The sequence below is a fragment of the Corvus hawaiiensis genome, chromosome Z (genome assembly GCF_020740725.1).
Source record: "Corvus hawaiiensis isolate bCorHaw1 chromosome Z, bCorHaw1.pri.cur, whole genome shotgun sequence".
Lineage (NCBI taxonomy): Eukaryota > Metazoa > Chordata > Aves > Passeriformes > Corvidae > Corvus > Corvus hawaiiensis.
In genome coordinates, this window is record NC_063255.1 from 38,091,172 (window position 1) to 38,116,795 (window position 25,624).

At 36.7% G+C, this 25,624-nt stretch overlaps 2 protein-coding genes across 9 annotated transcripts in view; one reads left to right on the top strand and one right to left on the bottom strand.

The window, feature by feature from the left end:
* Positions 1-15,080, top strand: part of CDC14B (cell division cycle 14B) — a 52,344-nt gene extending 37,264 nt beyond the window's left edge. For 3 of the 7 annotated variants that reach the window (XM_048292232.1, XM_048292235.1, XM_048292238.1), the window contains 2 exons: positions 1,088-1,204; positions 4,498-6,121. In XM_048292232.1, coding sequence (XP_048148189.1) covers positions 1,088-1,204; positions 4,498-4,534 — 154 coding nt within the window. In that variant the 3' untranslated portion in view covers positions 4,535-6,121. Of the gene's footprint in view, positions 1-1,087; positions 1,205-4,497; positions 6,122-14,772 lie in introns of those variants that run through there. The other 4 variants (XM_048292233.1, XM_048292237.1, XM_048292239.1 and 1 more) reach the window with 3 other exon arrangements.
* The window catches only part of HABP4 (hyaluronan binding protein 4), a 30,064-nt gene continuing 12,309 nt past the window's right edge, over positions 7,870-25,624 (bottom strand). For both annotated transcript variants that reach the window (XM_048292242.1, XM_048292241.1), the window contains 4 exons: positions 23,874-23,957; positions 17,265-17,433; positions 15,560-15,742; positions 7,870-14,574 (listed from right to left, as the gene is read on the bottom strand). In XM_048292242.1, coding sequence (XP_048148199.1) covers positions 14,518-14,574; positions 15,560-15,742; positions 17,265-17,433; positions 23,874-23,957 — 493 coding nt within the window. In that variant the 3' untranslated portion in view covers positions 7,870-14,517. The remainder of the gene's footprint in view (positions 14,575-15,559; positions 15,743-17,264; positions 17,434-23,873; positions 23,958-25,624) is intronic.

Below are 25,624 nucleotides of genomic sequence, written 5' to 3' on the forward strand. Positions count from 1 at the left end.
ACTGACCAGACTGTAACTTACACAACTTAATGAAGGTTTTGATTTCCAGTCTAATGTAAGCTGCTCATACAACTGGACTCAGTGAAGCCACTGAAAATTAGTCTTATAATAGCAGGAGAAGGAACAGTAATAGCTAAGTTACTCGTAGCTCAGAATCTCTAAAATGGTGCATACTTTCATAGCTGGAACAGATGGAACGACTAGAGAATGGATGTATAAAATGAAGCACTAAATAGGTATCCATGGGCTCCATTGACCAGTTGTCACTTTCTGTCTCCACAATATCATAATTTCACTACAAGTATTTAGGAAGAGAGCAAACGTCATTTTCTTGTGAACCAGTTGTCTGGTGGATAAAAATAGTTGTTTGCATTTCACAATGTGGAATTCTTTGTTTCTTAGCATAAACAGCACTAGGATTTATCTGCCTGTTTAAGAAATAGTCAGTATATTGCTCTAGGTTCTTTCAGAGAAGTATTTGTGTACAACCAGCATGTAAAGCTGAGTTTTGAGTATTTCAAACTCAGTTATTTCCTCTAGGAGCAAAATGCTAGTATTTGCAATGATTTTCCTATTTGAAGGGAATATCTCATGGTTAATTGAAGGAGATTTAGACTTAGACCTTCACAAATTTAATTACTTGGGGTTTATTTTGAATTTATTCTGGGAATTCTGTGTCAGTCTGGAAAATAATACTTGCTTTTGTTGCATACTTCAGATTTTATCTTTTTTTTAATTTGTAGCATAATTTAAAATGCAATTTTGGATCTTTTTGTCTTCCAAAAACCTAACAGAAAATTCAAAACTATTAACTTGATCCATTCTTTGAAAGCAAAAAAAGCCTGACAAAACCAACCAGCAAAGCAAGCTGCTATGCTCCAAATAAAAACAACTTGCATTACCCTAGTTATTACAGGAATGTTAGGAAAGAGAAGGGTATGTTTCAGCAGAAGAGTTTGCTTTTCAGAAGGATTTGTGAAAAGCCAGCTGATACTTGTTAGCTTTACTGCAACTATAATACCCTCTTTTCAGTGTTTTCTAGAAACTTTCCAATTAGATAATCATTCTTTTTTCCTACTCTTTACAGAGTATTTCTGCAGTCCAGTGTTCAGAAAAATAAAACCCCTGAACCTAGCATTTCTGACAGTACAGACATTACTAAAAGAACTACCAGGTCTGCTGCAAGAAAAAACAGTTTAAAAAGGTGAGAGTTATCCTCTTTACAGATCCTGTAACTGTTCTCTAGGGAAATACTTCGAGCTGTTGTATCCAGTGCTGGCAGGAGCTTTGCCATAGTTCAACTTCTCCTAGCAATGAAAAGTGAGAAACAATTAAATGGTTTATGTCATGTACTGAGAATATCTGGAACCTTACATCTTAGGTAATTTATTTATGTTGCTCTGTCTTTCAAGTTTGAAAATTTTATGTAGTAATTCCTAATGTGAATGAGAGTTACTGAAAATGAGGGATTTTGGTAACATGAAATCCCCTCTGCCTGGAGTAAGAGACGGAAAAATTGCTCACAGCATTAAGTCAAATACCAGTCAGTGCATGAAGTCAAAACTAGGAGAAATTCAATGGACAACTGAAATGCAGTGATTGTGGAAAGGTGAACCATGTAAAATGCATGTGTATACTGGTATGAGGGTTTTTTTTTACTGAGAGTATGGCTGATAATCTGAACTAAACCTGTTTGGTAAAGCTTAATGAAATTTTAATTCTAATGGATTTATGCAAGACTGAAAGTGCTTTTTGGCCCAGAAGCATATGGCCGGACTACTGCTATGTATCTTTGTATGTGCATGTGATCATGCCCCCCTGTGGCAACTCCCCAGGTCATTATAAAAGATGAGCCTGAGAGCATAACTTAAAACAATATCCAAACTATTTCCATTGGTTGCAATTTACTGGAATTTGTCTTAAACTTATAGTGAAAAACTTTCAAATGAGTCTGTCAGGTGCTGAAGAGATTTTCGTTGGGAAGAGTAAAAGATGACACGTAACTACTTCTTATGTTATGTGGCTTGATTTATAAATATCACTGAAAATTCTAAGTTCTTTTGCAGCTGTTTCCTCACAGAGCTCTTCTTTCTCCTTCTTCATCCTGTTACCTCGAAGGTAACAAAGTTATGAAAAATTCACTCTGTCAATGGAAATAGTCAGTAGACTGCAGTAAATTCTATTCAGAGAATTTTTAGTCATGACTTTGTTTTGATTTACTGAATAGCATGTTAAAATATAATGTCTTTTTCCTGAAATAGATATTTTACTAAAAATTAGTAGTATTTTTCCAGGTTTTCCTTTTGGTTGGTTGGGTTTTTTCTCCATTTTGCCTAATTTTCACCATGTCAGTTTTGGTTCAAACAGAATTGATGGGATTCTGCCTGCTGTTTCTATTCCTCATGCCTCTTGAAGTTTTAATCTGCTTGCAACATTTTGTGGCTGCATTCATGCACATGTGTAATCTGAAGAGAGATTTTCAGTTCCTGGAAAGCACTTCTCCAAGCTGACCTTTGTTTTGTGTGAACTGAGAATACCTATCCTTAGGAGAAAACAACATCCCTAAAAAAAGAGTTCACAGAAGATGTCATTAATTTTGTTAGAGTCCTTTAGGTGTGGTGCCAGATGTATGACTCTGAAGGCCAAGGATCAGGTCAATCTAAAACTTCATAAATTACTTCCTTCATATTTTAATGGACTTTCTTAAACTTCTACCCCAAATACTTCATTCCATATACTCTTTCTTTTCTTCTAACTTTGGGGGTCTGAGAAGTTCAGTTACTTTATATTTCCATCCAATAATCAAATTTGTCCTTGTTCTGTCAGTTATGAAGTTCTTAATTGTTTTATAATCTGCAAGAGCTAATTTGGTGCTGGTCCCTCTGAAGGGTGTTTTGGTATGACCATATAACTTACTGGATTTAGAATCCAGTATCTTCTTGTTGGTCTTGTAGATGGCCTTTTATTTTTCCTGTAGCATTTGAAAAAGTATCACTCTTTTTTTAAGCATGCCTTTTCATCTATCTTAATTTCTTGAAGTATCAGCAGTTTGCACTACCTCAGAGTGCTCAGATTCATTGACCTAATCCAGATCAAGTGGATTGCAGGGTAGAGAATAATTATCTCTACAATATTGATATCATGCCCTAACCAACATCTGTCTTTGTCAAGACTTCGTTTACTTCGCTGAACTTCTGACATTACTGTATATCCTTATTCTTTTACTTTCTCGTCTGATACATTCCAGTGGAAACATCTTGCACCATTTTTACATCAATCTCATTTGTTGCTGCTTTATGTCACTTTAGTCAATTCTTTTTGTATGTGAATCACACTTGTGACCCATCCTAATGCAGTATAATCTGCAGAGCTAGGAAATTCATTTGCCATTTCATCCTTCAGACACTACCATGGATTGTCTTCAGACTGATTTTTTTAGCCAAAACAGCTATTTACAGCTAAAACACTATTCTGGCTTTGCAAAGAGAACTTACAGAATTTCAATCCTATTTAAAACACTCACTGCATTTCCTTTGTGGAACATCTCTAGACGTCTGCTGCCTTCTACTGAAAGTACTGATGGACATAACACATATCTTGTGATTGACATAATACTGGTTTTTGCAGGAAGTCACTGGCTTACAGACTGGCAATGTGGATGCCCTTATTTCTCCAGTTAAGATAGCTTCCTTGTAAATGTGCCAGTTACTGTGAAGTTCATGTCTGTATTTTAACAAGGTGCATACTTCAAATCCAAACCAACTGAGTCACAATAAGGCACAAGTTAAATGGTCTTTTCCATGTTACCACACAGAACAGAATTAAAATTAAATTCTTACGGTAAGTAGTTGATTAGAAATGAAATCTTAAGTGGTAAAGGCATTTTGATGTGTAAAGGTGCTTAAGGGAATGTAGGTCAACTTATTACAAAAATTATAATAGGGAGTATGGGGGAAGAAGTATGAAAACTGTATAGAGGAATATCACAAAACCTAACAAAGAGGAGTTGACTTTAAAAATCTCATGTCTTTGCTTTCCTGGGTATTACAAAGCAGCCTTCTGCACCCTTGTTCAAATACTGAAAAATACTGAAAACTACCTGCAGCATTTCAGAACTTTTCTATATGTAATCTAATCCTAGCTTTAAAAAAAAATATGTTTCTTTACTATTATTCCTACTTTTCCTATGGTCTAATACCTCAGAGAGAGGAAAAGAAAAGGAATGCTTTGCACAAATGTGCTTAATGAAATTATGGTACTTTGAATCCTCTTTTGCATTTCTGTATGGAACAGAATTTTCTTCATATTATCTGTGATCAGACCAGTCCATGCATTCTTGACAATCAGTATTGCTGTGTTATTAAATGCAGTGACTTTTACCTTTTGTTTCTTTCTTTGAAGTTTCATTTGTTCATTTTACCTTGCCAGAAATATTTGCTTGAAATACATACTGAGTGATCTTTAACTTTTTCCCTCAAATATGTTTTATTTCAACAGCCAATCCATCACGAAGACTAGAACAGTATTGCGTTGAATTTCCAATAAGCCACCAGTGTTGAAGAGGATATTCAGGAGTGAAGGGGATATGACTAGAGGGGACTTAATGCAATTCAAGGAAGATCACTTTGGCTCTATTTTTCAGCAAAAAATGAAATAGAACAATCTCTTCCTTACTTGTAGAATAAAATGAACTGTCAACATGTTTGGTAGACCTTTTTCTACCATGCTACCACTTTCTCAAACAAAACCAACAAAATCTATGTACATTCAGACTCAGGTGTAAATATTTAAGCTCTCTATTATAAAGAGAGCTTGCTAGTATGTATGATGCATGTGTATAAACTGTGATGGCAATCACTTACTTAGCTGCTGACCACCAGAAATGAAAAGATGGTGGGAGCTTTTAAGTATATAAATCTGTGGTGTCTATTCAGACAGGGCTTAAGTCTTCACTTGAGTCTGAGAATCAACTACAAAAGCTTTTTTTTCTAATAGTATTGGTACTCTTCTGTGTTGATCGGCTGCTCTTTCTTACTTTGTATGAAGTTTTTTATGAAGCTGCAGTATTGAGTACACAACGTAACTATTGTCCACCAAAGAGTGCTTTATTGTCAAAGGTTATGTGGTTTATTTAGGAAAAACTAATTGTAAATGATTAACTTGTTTTTAATAGTGACAGCTTTTTAGTTGTTTACAACCAATGGCTCTTTGAACTAGTTATAACTTATTTAAATCTGGTATGATTTTAAAGGGGAGGAAAAACAGTGTACCATTTAAAGCAGTGCTGTCATATTGAAATGTCATTACATTATTGTTTCCTTTCCTATCAAGTCCTTTAGGTGAAACTTTAAATTGCCATATATGAAAGGTAAGAATTCCCCCCAGATTTCACTGGTACACTGGGTAACATGTGGGTGTTGCTGGTTTTTAGCTTTGGGGCATTTAATGAGTGCAGCACACAAAAAAGGGAAAATAAGGTTGCCATACAACTGAGGTAGTGGAACTCAGGGGCAGGTAAAAATCTGGACATCTAACACTTCAGGAATTACAATTTACCTCTGTTAAAAAGCAGTGTAAGTTTTAGAGGAATCTGCTTGAGACTGAAATTTTCATCCCTTACAGGAAAACTGTGTCTTTTCCTACTAGTTTTCACATTATGAAATTTCAAAACTGGTATACCTTTGTCCACCAACTGATGTCATAGCTGCATATCCCTCAGATGAGGACTGTTACCACATAGCCTTAAATATGAATCAGTTATCTGTTGACTTAGTGACTCTTACAGTAGGTAGAAGAAATGGGGAAATCTGAAATGTTAGTAATGGAATAACAAGTTTTTGAAGACGCAGATTACTTCTGTGAGAGACGGAATTTTATTTCAATGAATGCAAATGTTCAGTGACTAGTTTCAATCTATGTCCTTTTAAATGGAAACTAAGCCTTCTGTTAGGCTGGTGATTTTTGAATGCCAGTATGAGCAAGAGCATCATGACTTGGACAGGACAGGATGTGAAGTTTAAGTAAGCTTAGAGGTAACATCCATGATCTTAGATAGTCAAAATCTGAAAATATGAATAAAAAGAAAAGGTTTGATGCAAAATAAAGGACCGTTGAAGGCTCAGACTGAAAGTATTTTTTTTGTTTTCTCCTTAAACTTTTCACCCCCCCCCCTTTTTTTCTAGATGAAAGGCGTCCAAAAGAGAGGGACTGATTTCATCCTGATAAGGCAATTAAAATTTCTTGGGGTTTGAATGGGGTTGGTTTAGCTGTTTTGTGGGTGGTTTTTTTTGGGGGGGAGGGGGGGGCAGTGTTTTGGTTTAGTGGTTTTGGGGTTTGGTTTATTTGGTTAGGGTTTTTTAGTGGGGGTTTGTGGGTGGGGTTGGTTTTTCAGTTGGTTGGGTTTTTTAATTAAGCCATTTGTGCAAAAAGCTGAAGTACAGGTAGTCACAATAGTAAGTCTGTTGTGCAAATATGAATCTGTTTATTTTTGAAAAAAATCCTCATCTTGGAAGGGAGAAGGGATGTAAGTCGTTAAGTGAGAATCAAAATAAAGATTTTGTAATATTTACTGTGTTTGGCTTTGCCCTCAGCTGAGCTTCTTTTAGCATCTTCTTTTTTAACCAAAACTAATTGGTCTCTTTCTCACCCCTTCCAAATTCCAAATTAGAATTTGCCTCTTTTAAAGTAACCAGCAGAATCATTAGCACTTTTAGGTTCATCAGAAGTACATTTGCATAACGCAAGTGCACAAACAGTAGCAACTAGCTAAACCAAAATTGCATGTTTGGCATCAATGTGTTTCAGGATACCCCATCCACCACCCAGTATCTTAGTGAGAAACATGTAAGTGTCAAAGGGACTTCACATTTGAACTTTCCAAACAGCCTTATACGGAAAATTAACTCATTACCTCATTGTGTCCCAGCTAATTGTACTGCTTAGTTTGTTACAAATTTTTATTACTTTGTCTAACATTTTTAATATACCATACCAAAGTTGTCTTAGGTACAAGAATGAAAAATGGACATGGGTGAGGAAGTCCTTGGTTTCTGAATTTTTTCTGAATTGTGAAGGATTAAGCGCCAAAATGGAATGTGTTGTGGCAGCTGCATCACCTTTGTACAACAGAGCAGCTGAATGAAGGTATTTCTGGTCTCAACAGTTAGGAGATTCTCCTTAGAAATCCTTTCCTCTTTCAAATACGTGACAGATGGATTCTTCCTCAATCTCTTAGTTCAAAAGATACTACATGCTCAAAAGCTGTAATATCTTGGGTGAAAACACTACTTTCCATTACAGCATCAAAAACTTAACTCAGATGTTAACCAGATCTTGTCTTTTTGCCCCAGTATGACAGCAGAGGAAGCAGTGCTGATTTAAAACAGTAAGAGAGTGTAGAAAAAAAAACAACACAACACATAAATGTGATATTCACCAGTTTGTTGCACTGCAGTTTTTATATTAATCATTTGCAGACTGTCTTACGTAAACTCATGTATAGGCTATCAAGGTCTTAAATTTCTTGACTAATCAGTACTGTTCATCCTGATTATTTTTAAACTGTGTTTCTAATCATATTTTTTTAACTTAGATTGTAAGAATGAAAGTTTATTTTGGTGAAGGTATTTTTAAGATAAAGCTTCATATTATCTTGTAATATTAATTAGTTCAATATGCATTTGTGTCTCATTTGAAAACAATATAGATTGCATTTGATTTTATACAAAATACTGCATAGTGAGAAGTGTAAACATGAATTGTGTAAAATTAAAAATAATCAGAAGAGTTTTTTTCCTGTTTTATTTCCAGTATGATCATATCTGTACCAGACAGACTATGTGTGCACTGAAAAAACACAACAGACTCAGCTGCCTGAAAACTTTTAATTAAAGCACAGATTCTTAAAACACATACTTTTAAAATTTCAAAAATAGAGAATTTCTGGCTCTACATTTCAGAGAACTCACTTTGGAAAACAGTAACTCTATTTGAATTGTTGGGATACTGTTACACAGTAAAAAAAAGCACAGTAAGACACAACAATGGGGGTTTAGTTATTTCTTCTCCTTCCTCTATGATTATATATAATTTTTAGAAACAGGCATTATCTTAAATACTATATACTTTGATACTTACCATGACAGTGAAGGCTTCTCAGAAGAACTAAAGCTTTAGGAACACTGATTTTTGCACAAGCACAGGTGATGGCCTAGTTTAGCCCTTTAAAAAAATATCTAACAGCAAAAAATAGTGACCAACTCAAACACTTTTTGTCACCCTTACCTTACCTATATTAGAAAAGGCAAAATTTGCACACACCAAGCAGAGCCTGTTTAACAAGCAAGTAAACTTCTGCTTGCCTCAAAGATAGGGTTTTATAGTTGGAAAATCGGTGTTCTTCTGATGTAAGGTGATCCTTTCCAAATTCACATGATGTTTAAGGACCTTCTCCTGACAAGCAAGTTGCCTGATGAAGAATGAATGGTGGGTCTTGCCTGGGAGAACACCAATTTATGCATGTGATTCCCACAGGAAAACACAGTTAAGTCCTATCACATCATTAGGAGTAAGGAGTACTGGCACTGGGCCAGGGAGGGCAGAGGACTAAAAGAATCCCACAGAGAAAAACTGAACAGTGGCCCAAACCCATTCCCTTGAGAAGTTAATGGGCTGCAAGAATGATCTGTTCACTGTAGTTCTGAATAATTTGAATTTTGGTCTATTTAGCCACCTTTGCAGTGCAGTTCCTACACTGCTTATGTAGGAGTAGACAAAAACATGCTATAGCAAAAAGGATGCACTGTTATACATGAAATTCGAGTCTGGTCCTAGAGAGAAACTGCATGCTTTAAACCTACCGCACCAAGGGTTTGTTGAGGAAGGGATGTTTTTTACTTTATTTACTTCTGGTTTTGGGGTTGGTTTCACATGGATGTGACTGACCAGTAAGTCCTGAATATGGAATAAGACATATACAAGGGTGATGTGCTTTTTAAGCTTAGGGAGTAATGGACCACAGCAATTGCAAAGATTACTTCATCTCAACTCAAAGGGAACATGGGGTGGCCTTTGTTTTGGATAAACTTTGATAGCCATTTGAGTGGATCAGTAAGTAGTTCTTCAGCAAGAGTGAAGACCAGACCCGCATGGGGAGAATGAATACATAGAATATAAGAGCCAGACAACTGCCATAAGAATTTCAAAGACAGACATGAGCTTAAACATCAACCCTCCCATTCCTTCCTGACAGCTGGGGACACCAGGGAATATAGTGACAGTGAGGATGTATTTCATAGGGACCAGTAAGGGGAGTCATATTGGTATTATGATTGAACTGTGTACTGCAACTGCTGTATTAAGTATACTTTTGTGTTTCCAGTATACTTTGTATCACTCTAAACCAGAAATGCCATGTGACATGAACCATCTTCAAGTAAATAAATCTGGTATTAAACATGACACTCTCCATCCATGGGATATTTCCAAGAGCCTTGTCAAGTGTTGGACTGTCACAAAGGCAGTGGAAGAAGGCACCTAGAAAGCTGTCCTTTCAACAGCTCCATTCCTGGTCCATGTCCTTCCTACCAAACTGTCCTAGTTCACAAGGCTGCTGAAGACTCCAGACAGGCCAAGCAGCTGCTGGTGTTCTTGATGCCTCAACTCAGCATGTGGTGGCCCTGCTGTGTAAGAGCATAGCACAGCAGATAAAAAGCTCTTCTGTGTCACTAGCACCTCCAACTCCCAGCTCTTCTAACCATGCCAGTTGCTGCAGCTCAGTTACAGCACAAACAGGATAAAAGTGGCAAACCCTAGAGTCCTCGTACCCTGACAGCACAACGGGAATAGACCCTTGGCATCAGCTATTACTAATGTGAGAAAATCCAAACTGAGAGTGATGCCAGCAGCAGGAGGGTAAATTATGAAACATCACTTCTTACCCTTGTGAGCTTGCTTTTGCCTCTGTCAGTGCTTTGATGCCATTCTTTTAAGATAGATAGCAGAACAATTCCTTGGTTTTCTACTCAGTGGAAGGGCTCAACTTCCTCATTATCCCTCCTTCAAATACAGCTTTTCTCTAGACCTTCTCATATTTCTTCCCAAGTTCATGTTTTGGCATTACTAGATTGATCTTTCACCATTCTTTCCAAAATGGCACACTCACAGGTGAGAATCTCTAGCCAGCAGTCACAACACGTGACATTTCTCGTGCTGTCATGCTTCTAGGTGCTTTTTGTCCATCTCTTTCACACCACTATCATACCTATTTTAAAGTGAACTACTGTTTAATGTTGATTTGTTCACATTCTATCTCTTTCTCCCACTGACCAGACCTTTCCAGCCTCTGGTCTTCTTTCACTCTGGTGGAAGCTTCATTGGAAAGATTACTAGGTTTTGCTTTTCCCACAAGAGCTTCTAAGGTTCAAAGTCTTTGCTAGAGCTCAGAAAAACAGAAAAGAAGCACTCAATCCATAAGCAAGAGAAATATAACCAAACAACTAACAAGTATAGAATTCCTGGATCAGCGTATGTCAGCTTATTATTCTCTTCTGGCATGAGAAAGAAGTTTGTACCTTGTTATTTTTATGTGTTGGCAGAGCTATCCTGCTAATTCAATTACATTATGCAAAATTCGGTATCTTTCATTCAAACAGTAACTACTGTACAAATCTAGACAAAGGAACTACTATTGCTAAAAGGCAACAGCTTATCAAGTCCTGCTAACTAGCTGTAAAACATCATAGAGACAATAGGAACACAGATTATGAGTAGTCATACTAGTTACCTAAACAAGGAGAGCAGAAACTTTATTCTGTTTATTTAGGGATAGCTCGTCTCCACCATAACGCTGTCATTAAGTGATGCGGTATCTAAGGCTGTGCTCAAGACAGCTATCTGAAACACTTGTATCACATATTCAAAAAGGTATTTGTTTTCACAGAAATAAAACACTGCTGAAGATATAATGTATTTCAAGTTAAATTCTAAGAACACAGTCAAAGCATAACAGTTGTTACTTCTTCCAAAGACTGAAGGCTCCCCCACTCCAAGCAGAAACTGTTCAATACTTGCTCAGCATATGCTACTGAAAGAGAAAAAGCTCTAATTTCATGCCCATTATTCAGTGATTAAATGTACTGTTTATGCAAAGATAATCATGTTTCACATTCAATTATTGATCCATTGATAATGAGTCAGCGTTGCATTACTTTCAACACTGCATATATATATGTGTGTGTGGATACACATATATTCATTTTCTTATATGAATGTGTATGTGCCTGTGATAGCTCTGGGAAAAAAGAAAAAATTATGTGAAAATTGTGTAATACAAGATTAACATTAATGGCATAAGGGTACTAGAGGTACAGATTCAGGGTTTTTGGGCCCAAAGCACACTTACACCCCAACACTTGTTTTCTTACAAAAAAGGTATAAGCTCATTTCCTGTGGGCTCAAATGCCCAATATTCCTATTTATCAGCTCAGGGTTTTTTACTTCTGAGTCTGTTTATTCATTCTTTGGTACTCTTATCTTAAAACACAGACATTCCTCTCCTCTTTCTTCTAAAGGCACTTTCATCTCACTCTTGCCAATCCTAAACCATAGCACTGCATATGATTCAACTGAACTACATCATATCAACACTACCATATATAAATGACAGTCATGGAGAGAGGTGGATTCCTTTCTTTGCAAACTTACTGCGACTTACATTAATCTAAAACTTAAACCTGAAATGCAGCAGTTTTTCCTAGGCCACTCACTACATTAATCCAAAGAGTTGCTGGTAGCAGTGCATTAAAGAGTAACATGACTAAGACCTGCAACACAATTTAATCTCTTCTTAATATGCATGCCATGTTCTACTAGTGTTTGTGTATATATTTACACCAGCTACCAGCTGCTTTACATGAAGGAGTAAAGCTACACCAGGAGTGACAGCAGCAAATATGTGCTTAACAGATACAGCTATTTTGGTACCTTAAATGTGACAGATGACTGAGATTTACAGTTCTCTTATCACAGCTAGGCAAAGAAGTTGAATCACTGTCATCACTTACAGTTAATAATTTCTTTTCTCTACTCAGATATACCATCAACTAGAGAAACTCTTAAGCCATATTCAAGTCTGACAGACTGAAAAATAAAATTGTCACACATAGCTGCTCTAAGAAACTTCTTGTTTCAGCAGTAATCAACTATACTAAATCTCATTCTCACAAAGTTTTGGGTTGTATTTTTTAGTGTTGGTCGGTTTGTTCTGTTTTTAATTAAACAGTCTTGTAACCAGCCTTTTTCCCTTTTAACCAGGAGTTTAACAATCTGCTGACCAAAAGTAGATTATACAGATAAATTTTCACAAGTCCTTTAAAGTATTCCCCAAAGAACCTATTTGTCATTCTGTTTTGAAAGGCAGATGATCAAAGTTAGAGGAATAAACAGTAACTTTGCAACAGCAGGAAGGAGACTAAAAAATGAAAATCTCTCAGCCTTCCCAGAGAACATTCAGAACTAAACCAAACACATCGCAGCAGATTGATCCCAGTAGCACAGCATAGCAAAGATTGACAGTTTTAGTAGAAGAACAGAGGTTACTTTTAAGTACATGACCACTTTTCATAGCGAAAAGAGCTCTTAGTAGAAGAGAAGGCTACATTCAAAACATGACAGGAAACAGAAGCCCTGCAAAGAAGCTCTCCACATCTATGCACACACTCACTCTGGCAAGTAAAAATATAAACAAAAATTCAGACACATTCTTCCCTGTCCAATGGGAAAATGGGAACAGGAAGGGAAGAACAAGCAAAATATTCCAAGAATCCCACTGACAAAAATCACTTTCACATTCATTAAATTGCCATTTTTGGCAGAAACAAACACCACCTGTAAAAAGGGCAGCAGCAGGTAAATCTTAAACTGCAATGATGTCAAGTAACATCCTGTGACTACAAAGTGAAGGAGTCATGCATTATTTCATCCAGTTCAGTTACTCAAATAGCAGCAGCATGGGTTCCCTTAACACCAGCACTTTGCTTTTGCACTTCTTCCTACTACAAGTCAGAGCATCTCTATGCCACTAAGATGAACTTCTCGTGGAATACAAAATCTCATGTTATAGCAAATTGTCATATAAGTAATTTAACAATGTAAGAAAAAATCCTTTGGGCTGAACTACTCTGCAGACCATCTGTTTGGAGCATATAGAAAAGAGTCTTTCTAGGATGACTACACCCTATTTGAGCAAAGCCTTGTAAGTGAGAAAAGTCTTTTAAGATTCTGAGCACTCTTAGAGCTTACTCCAAAGCAAAACTTTTTTTTCTTTTAAGTTTCATCCACTGTTTGCTTTCAAAGGAGACTGCTTAGAAGTGAGGCACAGAACTGGAAAAAGTGAAAGGTTTATATTCATCTGCTTTCCCAGTAAATTGAAAGAATGTATTCAAGTTGAGCAGGCATTTGAAGACTCCTGTGAGGCTGACAGCTGCTTCCAAAATGTCCAGTATGCTTGTCCTCTCATTTATTTCTGTCATCACCTCTGGCACCATTTTCTTGTTTTTCTCAGATCCCCCACAATGGCTCTCAGTGTCCCCTTGGACAGGAAACAAGTTAGAAAATCTCACTCAAGTATGTTAAAGCTGCAATGAAAGAACATTGCACCTCATCCCCAATATCACAAACTTCTTGGTAAGGCATGAAACATTTTAGTTTATAGTTGCTCCTGCTAAAATTAAAAGCTTCCTTAATAATTTAGTTCTGGTTTTAGATCAAAATTATTATTTTACTTTTTCTTCAAAGTAATTAGACTATATCTTGTTACTGAAGTAGGACTTATGGTTAGGTGTCAATTCAAAGCATCTGTGCTGCCTTGATTTTAAAGATCACTTCCACTTAGAGAGATGTTCACTTTTTTTGGTGAGTACTGATTGCTGTTTAGGGTTTGGGTTTTTTTCCCCTCTTTTTTTTACCCCAGAGTACATCCAAATAGCAAAAGCCTCCACCTACCACTCTGACTTCTTAAAATAATACCTCAAACCCAAACCAATGTGCACTTTTCTTTATTCGCCAAACCCTGAAGAACTGCAACTTGTGACTGCCTGAAATATACACTTCACCCAAAAAAACCCAGCTTTCAAATGTACAGTGAAATTGAGTCCCAGTTGTAGATCGTGTTGTACAGTTTACATTTCATCATGGCGTCATGGAGAACTTGATATAATCTCTATATATACATTTTTAAACACTCTTCCCTTTAACTTCACTTGAAGCCTAGTAGGGAAGTACTGTAAGCCTTCCCACAGGTTTCACAATTGGAGGCAGACACTGAAACCTGTGACAGGATGCCAGTCCACCCGTATTTCTAGAACCCAACTCTATTAGCAGACAGCTGCAATCATTCCGCACCAAACACCCAAACAACTTTCCAGAAGGGAAACAGACTTCCTCAATCTACACCAGCATAGAACTGGTCTCTTCATAGTTACAAAGCAACTTTGAGATACCACCATGCAGGATGGTTCTTCAAGCTAAAGCTGGAAAATCCTCAGGATCATCAGGATTTGGAGCAACAAGCTGCACCTATGAAGTAAGAAGTTTTATAAAAATGAATGCATTTCAAAAGTATCTCACAGCTATGTTTATGTATTTTACCCTCAAAAGGGTTCATTCTTATACTCAAATGCTACTACTACTAAATGCTACTTCTACTCAAATTGTATCCATCACTATCATGCACATTTATCTCAGAACTTATGACTACTGTAATTTTTTTTCCAGTGTGAATGTATTTATAATGCTGCCTGGAGAAGACCAGAAGGTCACAAGTTCTGCAGCACTGAATGAAGAAAAAAGTAAAGCGGTCTTAAGCAAAATACTGCATATTTTTAGAAGCACCATTACTATATTTCTACATTCTAGAACTACTGAATGTATTGGATTGTAGTTTTAATCTCTCTGATCTGTTACCATAAAGAACCTTTTTCTTCCAGATGAAACAAATGCATCAACTCTTCCATATTATTCTGAAAGTTCCTGGTCTTAAAGACATCCTGTTAGTATGTAGAATAAAGATGCCATTTTCCAGTATGCCAATGCTTTTTTTTTTCCCCCCCAAAGGTAAGTGGAAGTTTTTTATAATGGTTATATTGAACTCATGAATCATTCTCATAGATTTACTGATCTCACTGTCAGTAATCAAAGTATTACTGTATCACACTGAAATTTTTCAAAGAGATACAAGCCTTCAGTTATTTTAATTACTTCCCAGTTTATATCAAAACTCATTGCAGAAAAAAAATCCTCATTGCATGCCTTCCTCTAGTTACCATCAGTAGCAGACCTTTTGAAATGTGTTCTGAGTTGTGAGCCTGAATCAGTATTTAATTTCAAGTAACATAATATAGGCCAGGAACTCAAGCAGGACAACATACTATGAGACGGGAATTAAAAACACGTCTGTCACTACAGAAATTGAAATTCCACACAGAAAGGGGCAGGACATAAACACCACCAGTAACAGAAAAAAAACCCCAAGAAACAGCAACAAAACCGTAACATCTATTACCACTACTTCTGGTCGAGGTCCTGTCTCTTCAGGTCTTCTGCCACGACCACGACCACCCCGTGCTCCTCTTGATCCACGGCCAGGGCGAGGAAGACTCCCAAAATTAATATCCAGCTGAGAAGTTATATCATTCACTGGTTTTCGAAAGACATGAGAATCATCTTCAAAGTCTTCTTTTTGCAACTAAAAAGAATATCTGGTTAAAGCCTACAGTTTCCATGTATGAATGAGCTTCTCACTTCCCAGATACACATGCACACTTATAGACTAAGCAGCAGATGAACCAAGGCAGCATCTGAAGCACAAGACAAGCCTTAACTTGCACAGGATTTTAACATAGATGAGGTAATTGCAGCTTCCCAGATGCCTGGGATAGTTCTTTGTCGGCTCAGAGATTCCTGGCAACAAAAGCTTCTGTACAGACTCCATAATACAGAAGAGGTTTTTCAAAAATGTAATCTAGGAGGTTTTCAAAGGGACTAGAGAGAGTCAGACCTAAGGTACTTACTCCTACAGTTATCTCCAAATAATGGTTAAAAGGCCATACCAAAGCTACCTAACCGATGTATTCATCTACATGCCTGCAGCTATGAGATTACTGTTTTAACTGTTCCTAATAGCTAGTTGATGTCAGACTATTTCCCAGCGTAACTTTAATGGGGACTGTAGTTATGATAAAGTATGTGTTAACTCATCCTTTACAACGATCACTTATTCAGTGTCTAATTCAGGGATTTCACTTGCCTATGTTACACAGTTCCGGTACCTCCTGTTCTGTGTTCATTTTAACAAGGTCTCTTGATACTACCAAAAGAGAAACTTTACAGGCAAGAGGAACAGAAACTTGTATGTACTCTTCACACAGCTGTGTCCTCTCTTTGGAGCTTGTGGAAGGTATTCTCCCCACCCTTACCACTGCCTCTCTCAGAAAAGAAAGAGGGGGTAACAGCAACTCTGACCTTAAAAGTTTCACTAAAAAGAATGCAGACACAATGACCTAAAGTGATTAAGCAAGTTTTGATGCTAATATTATAACTAGAGAAAAGATGTGTATTCATAAATGCATGTAGACTTCAAGGATCAAAATTCCATCATGCTAGACTATATGTACATACTTTTGTGACCCCCAAAATCTGAAACCTAAGTAAGCTAGAATCTGAAAGAAGCTTCCCCTCTCTCCTCAGAACTAGTAGTTCTCCCTGAAATTTCAATCTAAGCAGTATCCTGGAATAAAATCTAGGGGAAGTGGGGAGGGGGTGCACACTACAGCACCACAAGCTCTCCAGGGATAGTTCTAAGAAGCAGGACCCAAAGAAACCACATCCTAAAAAAAATTCATATTTCCAAGTGCACACTGAGATACATGCAGATGCATACTGGCAAGTAAGCTAAACAGTTTCACAAACCAAGTTTTTCTAGCAGCATTACCAGAGACTTATACAGGTGGCAGCAGCTGAGCCATAAGGTAGAACAACCTGATATATTACATATTTGCAGAGAAAATAGGGGTGATGATCTGAGACAAAAAGCTGAACACACAATTTAAAGCCAGTTTTGGGGCACATGTCATTACAGTGATAAAGCTTAGATACTATTTTCTTGCCTATTCAGATTATACTAAAAGTAGTAGAAAAAAAACAGAGACAGTTTCCTAACCCTGGGCAAAAAGGAGAGTTTACAACAGAATTCCTGACGCAGTGCTTACATTGTCACTGTATTTTGACTTGTGAATCACCACTGCTTTGGAAGGAACAGTGGATTCTGGCTTCCGGATATTGAATTCAGGCTTTGGTCGATTCCGTTGCTGAAGATTTTTCCACTCATCTAATGTCATTTCTTGAACCACTTCTTCCATTGGCTCTCCTTCAGCAACTCTAGAAGTTCACAGGTTTTAAAGTAAAAAAACATTAGGTTGCAACATTCCAGGACAAACAAGAATACTCATCTCCAAAGTAAGGATACTAAACAAAACATTTAGAATGTTTCTCACCAAATTATTGTCATTAATTTCACTTACTCCCCACAGTAACTTTATGTGTGATAGTTTTACATCAATGTAACTTAGAGTATATACTTATGTACTGTTTGAAATTAGTCATATGAACAAACGCTGTCTGCAGCCTCTTGTATTAGTACTCATCCAGTCTCATCCTGAATTCAAGCACTTAGATTCTAGACAAAATCATTCTGCCTTTTGATCTGGCATATTCTTAACCCTACAGTTTAATAGTGGATCTACTCAGCAAATACAGCCATACTGAAAAAAAAGGCACACAGCAGTTTTAAAACACCCCAGTTGCATGGTTTCATTGCCTTGTACTGCACAATGATGAGATGAATTCATGTTTCAGTGTAGCTTTCAGTCATCAAAAAGATATGATGATCAGACCATGCCATCTTCCAGGTAATTAACATTTTCTTTGTGTATTTCACAAGATGCTTCCTTGAATTTTTTTTGTCAGATGTAGTAACAGACAAGCAGACAGCATTTATCACTTGGCAAAAGCAGATTAATCCTGATTAAATGAAAATTATTAAGTCACATTTTCATTTGTCATTAAGTGAAATAACAATACATCCTAGAAAAATATATGAAATGTCAGAGGCTGCCTTGCATATTTTGAACTGTAAAGACAGAAGGTTTTATGTCTGTAAGATACACAGAGATAAGACAAGACACATAAGCAAAAAAAACCTTCTTTTCCACTCATCACTGCTTGAGTACTCTTCTGCCACTTTTCTGATGCTGATCATGACAGGCCTGCCCAGGACCAGCAGCTATTAGAACACTGCAGGTGTACATTTAATGATACCCACAGAAAGCCATTTCCTACTAACCAGCATCACATACAGGGAGCACAACTTACTCCATCACCATAACCATCTGCTGCATAAACAAGTCAAATACCATGACCTACAAGAAAACCCACACTGATTACTCCAAGACACTTGAGAAACCATTTCTCTCCTCACACAGAAAACTGCTATGCATTACAACAGCAGTTGAAGTTGGCCAAGTATTTCCCTAACAATGACTTTTCTGGAAAGCCCTCTCATTAGAACCTGTCTACTGGGAGAGTTACGGATTTGGTTTTCCTCATTCGGTCATAGTTCCACAGTCCTACCAAATAATTATGATTTCCCCAATGTAAATATACACTTTATTAGGTGCAAGTAGGAAGTTTTTTATCATGGGAAGATGCAGAGTCAAATGACAATCAATGACTGTATTTTGTTTTTAAAGTTATACAAGCAGCTTATTGGATTGCACACATTTGTTGGGACAGTTCTGTACATTATAGGACTAACTTATATAGGAACAGGCCTGGTCCCTCTTCTTACCTGATCTTGCAGCAAAGCATTCATGTTTCTTGCCAGCCAAAATTAGACAGTATTTTTCTGAACACCCAGCACGACTATGAGAAGCAGAACCGAACACTACGGCAGCCCTGAATTTTGGTTCTAGGATTAACACAGTTCTAAATTCACTTCACAGAAGAGTAACAAATACAGAAGTCCTGTACTACATGCCTGCTCTCTGACATGCCTTTATGCCCTGTTATTTTGACAATTCCAGCTTTATCAACCAGAAATTCAAGGTTAAAAGACTGGTCAGCAGTCGTAGTTCCACGCTCATTACAATCTGTTTAATTTTTTCCTAAGCCACTATTCTCAGTAAATTGCATATCTGAACTTTAGGAAGTCTTTTTTTCTGCCTCTCCCATGAAGTTTTTACCACATTACAGAGACAATGTTTCTGTAATGTTTCTCTCTCGGCAAGAGCTGTAGAAAGATATAGAACTGATTGCAAAAAGTACTTGAGAACTAACTACTAATATCTTAATTTGCAGAAGAAAACCAAGAATGCAAGTGGGAGTTTAACAGTGTAAAGTAATATTTACTGCATTTTCTGTGGCACAAATATTGCACGAAAGAAGGGCAATAGTGCAAACATTCAATAATACTGAATGGCTGACTAGTGGTATGAGATGCTAAAGCAACCCAGTGATTTGAGAACAAGCAACCAAAACAACAATCACCAGAAAGTCCCAAGAACAACTAGAAATACGTACACTCAGGCAAAAGTATCAGCCACCCAAACACAGAAAGAACCACTAACAAGGCAGGAGCTCTGAAGGAGGGACCCCAACTCCCCAGACTGTGCAGGAGCATTGCAGTCAAGTATCCGTTCTTTCTTCAACATCATACTGTGTATGATAAGCAGCCACATCAACAGTTTTGTTTGGAACAGATGTTATTACTGGTAGGGTGGAACTAAATCTCAACTAAATAATGTCTTCTGTGTGGGAACAGGTGAGAAGTCCACAATAGCACTGCAAGGCAGAAGTCTAAAGCACAATGTACACGTGAAGCCTTTAAAGATGTGCAAAGGAAAATACATAATGCTGAAAAAATAAAAAATTTTGCATATCCATGACATTAAGGCAAGACATCCAGGAGGGAAAAAACCCTAACATAGCAGTTTCTATTTTCTAAGTATTAGAAAGACCATCAGGGGACCTTGAAATCTCTATTAGCAGAGTACATTAAAATCAACTAGACAGGTCTGAGAAGGCACAATTAAAATTGGTCATGCCTTGGGTCAGAAAGACCCTTTTCAGGTCTAAATTGCTATGATCATAAGATAACATGAGGACATTTGACCACAGAGCAACCTGACCTCTCAAAATAGTGAACAGAGCTATTGCTTTGAAAGGCACACATATATCAAAAACACCCACTTGCCAGTTCCAAAGGAAATACTTGTGGATTTACACTGCAAATATTTGGTTTTTTCAACTTCAAAATATGGTTTTGATTTTTACTGCAAAGGATGGTTTTAACTGCTAGGTTATTAGCAGTACAAATTTGTTTTAGGATGTCAAGCCTCGCAAGGCGAAACACCTATGAGTGAAGCACAGCAACAGGAACCTGCATATCACATTTTAGACAGAAACTCAATTGCAGCAAGTTATTTTGGGCACCAAGCCAGCATGGAAGTGCATTCTGTGCATTATTTTCTACCTTCTAACCTTACACAATTTTAGTAACTGCTTGGTGTGCATTTTCATTAATCAAATTAGTAAGCTCCTTGGCACACCAGCAATTATGCTTACAAAACACTGCCAGACAACTAAGCACAACCTCTGGATGTGAAAAAACTGAATTCACAATGAAAGTCCTACCAAATCACCAAATGAGAGCCTTCAGTAATGGTTCCTACTCTTCAGTGTTTTCAATGGATGACCATAACCCTTTAACTATGCCTTGATTACTGTGCACATAGTAAACAAAATACATTTTCTTTTTACCAGAAGAAAGGCAAATGGAAAGGAATGCCATTTAGCTCAGCTATTCAGCTATTATTTCCATATCTTTAGAAATAATGACAGCAGATCTCTCTCAGATCAGTTTTTGTATTATTCAACTGCACAAAGCAAATGCTTAGCCAGCTTTTATCAAGAAGTCAATGACATGAAGCTTTCCCACTAAACATTATTCACAAGAGCATTATCATCGGATATAGAAAAATTTAAAGTTAAACAAGGTAAGACCAAACAACAATTATACAAACTTACTATGGAAGAAAAACACTGAATCAAGTACTAATGAAGCTCTGGCCTGATCTATGAACTTTATGTCACCATTAAACAACAACAGTGTCCAAACCGGCACAAACAAAAAAACAATAAATAACCAAACAACAACAAAACAAATAAACAAATTAGATAAACAGCTTAAAAAAAAAAATCTTGAAGATAAGTTGTTAAAGCTTCCTATTATATAACCAAAATGATACACAGCTCCACCAAAAAGGAAGACTATTACGTGAGAAAAAAAGTAAGAAAACCCCACAGATTAAATACAAGTTCTGCAAATATCTTTAGGAACAGGAATTGATTAGCCCATGTGCTGTACTGAATAAAAGCAAAATATCTACCAATTTGAATTGGTCAACGAAGTCCATTGTTTGGACTGTAAGAAAAGTTTAAAAAGTTCAACAGAAGGCAGCTGTGAGGAAAGTTTATACTTCTGCACTACCTGTGTATTTTATACAGGGTTAAGGTTAGGTTTTGCTTCTGCAGCAAACAAACCCCCTGCTGGTAGCATGCAGTTTGGGATGATGTAACTAGAGATAAACATTGTTGATACACTCAAGAAAATTTGAGGATATGGGAATAAACAACTCGATTTATATTATACAAGTATTAAAGAAACTCTTATCCTGCAATACTCTGCAAATAGAAGCTCAGGAATGGCAAAACAGAGTCCTAAAGACAAGACCCCATAAGTTACAGAAGCCCATAGAACCTCTTCTCCAGAGTTGCATAGAAATTAGCCAGTACCATGTCAGAAAGCTATATACCATCTTCATGCAGACAGGTTATTCCCAACTTCCAGGATTACATTTTTTTACTCATAATTTTAAATGGAAACACAAGAAGAAAGAGAATGAGAAGAAACAAACCCAAGTCTTCAATTGCTTTCTCAATGCAAGCACACAACTGCAATAAAGCAGTAGAAAATGGTTTCCTTGCAGTCACTGCATTTTAGTGTCAAAATGAGAAAGACCCTAGCAGCAGCCCAAGCAAACACACAACCCTTTATAATATTGAGGCTGTAGCAAAAGCACAAGGTAGCCTAATTTGTGTTACCTGGACAGCAGGGGCAACCTAAGCAGTAAGACCTTTAAATACATCCTGAAGCTCGAACACCATATCCTACCAGCTTTTGCTTTTAAACGCTCAACAACAACAATTCCATCTTGTTAAGGTGCATGCCATACAACCATCCCTAATGACCTAGGCACTAGGGATTCACACAATGTCTCCTATTTTAAAACACAGGGGTCACCAAGGTAAGTGCAGTGAGATATATGTAACTCATGTTTCGTATATAGATTTGTAACCCTTCAGGACAGTGTTTATTGCACTGAAAAGAGCACACAGCGCACACTTTTGTACTTGTAGGTTACTTGCTTTTTTGAATCATTTTAATTTCAGCAGACTGTTCCTAAATTAATCTTTTTTAAAAAAACACAAACAGGAGTAAAATCTCCAGAAAGGCTCCCAGTCTGACTGAACACCTAGTGCTCTCAAAGGAAGATGAAAGAATTAAAGATAACTGGCAGATTCTGCCAGAGGCCTTTTCCACTGTATATACTTCTCATGCCTTAAGCTCTACAAGGAACTGATATTGGGACATAGCAACAAAGAGCTTGAATTGAAGTAGAAACAAGTACAAGTGTGAAATAAGTAAAGGTACCAACAAGTGACAAAATAATTTTTTTTAAAAAGCTGAATAACTGTTCTCATATTTAGAGAACACAATGCATTTTTGACAGTGTACCTACACTGCCCATCTGATTTAAGTTAGCCTAAAATAATTTTTTCAGTCATAAGTCATTCAAAGACAGATTTCTCTATGTGTATACACCTTTAGCTATATCTTAAAAGCTAACCTAAAATTAAAAGAATCAAAGCTGTATCAACTGTTACAGGGTTAAACAAACTGAACATATAAAACAGGTTTTGTAGTCTAGTTAGCTTTAAAATTAAGAAATGAACCCATATCACTAATATCTGGAGCCGCATCATGATGTAAAAAAGGCTTCACAGCAACAGAAGAGGTTGACGTACTGCACTGACCATCTTTCACTCATCTCACATGCTATTTAATTATTCTTTAAGTCTCTTACTTGGACAAAGACTGCCGAGTTATTTTTCTTAAGCCAGTGTTCATTTATTTGCTATGACACTGATTAGAATGAAAGCCAGAAGACAAGGGACAGATTTCTCTCTCAATTTCTCTACTTCTAAGGCTCACTGCATTTGCAGAAAGTTCTTCCAGGTTCTGCCACAGCCTCTCATGAATAGATGATATCTCCATGATATTAGTGATTGATGAATACAAACTCAGTATCTCAGTGTATTTTCAAAGTGTTTGTATGATTGTATCGCCAATACCTTTGAAAACCTTTTCTCAGAGAACATCAAAAAGCATGGTAGTTTTTACAAATTAGACAAGTTAAAAAGGTAAAACATAATATGTAGCTCCACCTTAAATTATCACCAAATCGTAGGAAGTTAAGCATCACTGTGCAATTAAATGCAATCTCCAACTGTATAAATCAAGCTTTAGTCAGAATCAGGGACATGTTTTCCATACTCGCACATACAAGACAAAGCTTTTCTATTTTTAATACATGCACTAGCAAAACTTTACACTTCAAGTGTGCCCCTCAACACAAGTACATCAGTAAGAGTTAATTGTTTCCTTTGCATTTAGAAAGAAAATATTTGTCTGACTGTACTTGCTCAGAGGCTCTCCTTCAGATGTCCCTGGCTGTTCAGGAGTTTCCACGGTCTCCTCCATAGGTGCAGTCTGTTCTGTCCCACTAAAACAGTAATCAAACAAAACACAGACAAAAAAAACAAAACAAAACCACAGTCTTCATGAGTCACACCGGAAAAAAAACCAAATCAATACATCACTTCTTTTTCCAGAATTCCTTGTTAAGGACGGAAAAAAAAAAAAAAAGGAAAACTCTTTCATCATAAGCAGAAGGGTGTACTAAGGGACAAGCCAAGCAACTAACAAAATGAGAAATATTAGGAAAATACAACTTTTATTTCCTTTAAATAAAAAAGTGAAAAGCATGTATGCAGATGAAAGTTCAATCATGAATACTAACCATTACATTGTAACACTGATGTTCAGGTTTGCCTTTTTGCTTCTTTTAAAGTTTGTATTTTCTGTAACATGGATTTTAATTCACTGCCAAATGACAGCAGTAACTTATCTTCATTCCACTAGCAGGCATACATATTTAAAATTTACACCTGTTAGCTTCAATGCATAATTAGCACAATTAGGGCACAAACATGCTTTTAGAATCCTTCAGTGCTTTAATTTTATGTCATTTCTACCACATCACAAGCAAACATTGATATAAGGTCTGATGCTACTGAACTGAAAAACAAACCACCAAACCTTAACTAGGGAGAAAATATATAAGGCCAATAAATACCTTGCAAGTTTATGCAGCCTTCCCTGATATCCTACAGAAGATAGTTTTCTGCTACCTAGTTTTGTACTATCAGTTCAGAACTATGTTAACCTAGCCAATCCTTTGAAAAGCCAGAGTACCTAACCAATCTATTCCTAATGTGAAATTCTGTAGAACGGAGAGAAGTTACTAAAACCTTTCAGAAGAATTTGGAATATCAAGACCCAAAAATTCTTACACATCAAGGCTGTATTTTTCAAACTTTTAGCATGCTTGTCTGAATCCACTAAGTTTTAAAACTTAAGATTTTATTTTAGAATAAAATTTTATTTTAAAAGCATTTTTGTCAATGAATGTGTATGTGGACCAAGATATTTGCTGTAAGTTCAAAGCACTGCCTTTTCTCCATCCATTATCAGCCTTCAATTAAAGAGTTCTAGAGGTATATGAGAATAAAAGTTACTGGAAAGAGTAACATATTGCTAGGTGCAGAGAATGGACAAAAGCAATCATAATCAGTGAGGTTTTACAAATATGAACAGAAACCAGTACCACTAAGAGATATACAGAATTGAATGGAAAATTCCTGATTTTTTTTTAACTTGAGGTGGCCATTAATCACTTTATGCTACTGATTTTCCTAGCACTTTAAAATGTACTTCAGTGGTACAGTCAGCTAAATATTACCTTCAGAGCCACACTGAATTGTACTACGGTTTTGCAATTCAGAAACTATCCGTAAAGATCAAGAAAAAAAGACTGGACTTTAAGCCCATTAACAGAGTTTGAATCTTATAATCAGCATTTTGGAGCAATTTCATTCAATACCAGAGTCCCACTTACTTGACTATTGAGAAAAGCAATAACTTATTTCCATTAAAAGACAACTCAGCTCCAGTCAAAAGATTCTGGCAGTCTTAAGTGAACAAACATCATCATGCCTTTGCTTCAATTTAATCTCACCATCATGAAGGAGCCAAGTTAAAAAACTGTAAAATTACATTAATTATGACAATAATAGAAAGCGATGCTTATAAATCTCAAAATGGACATGA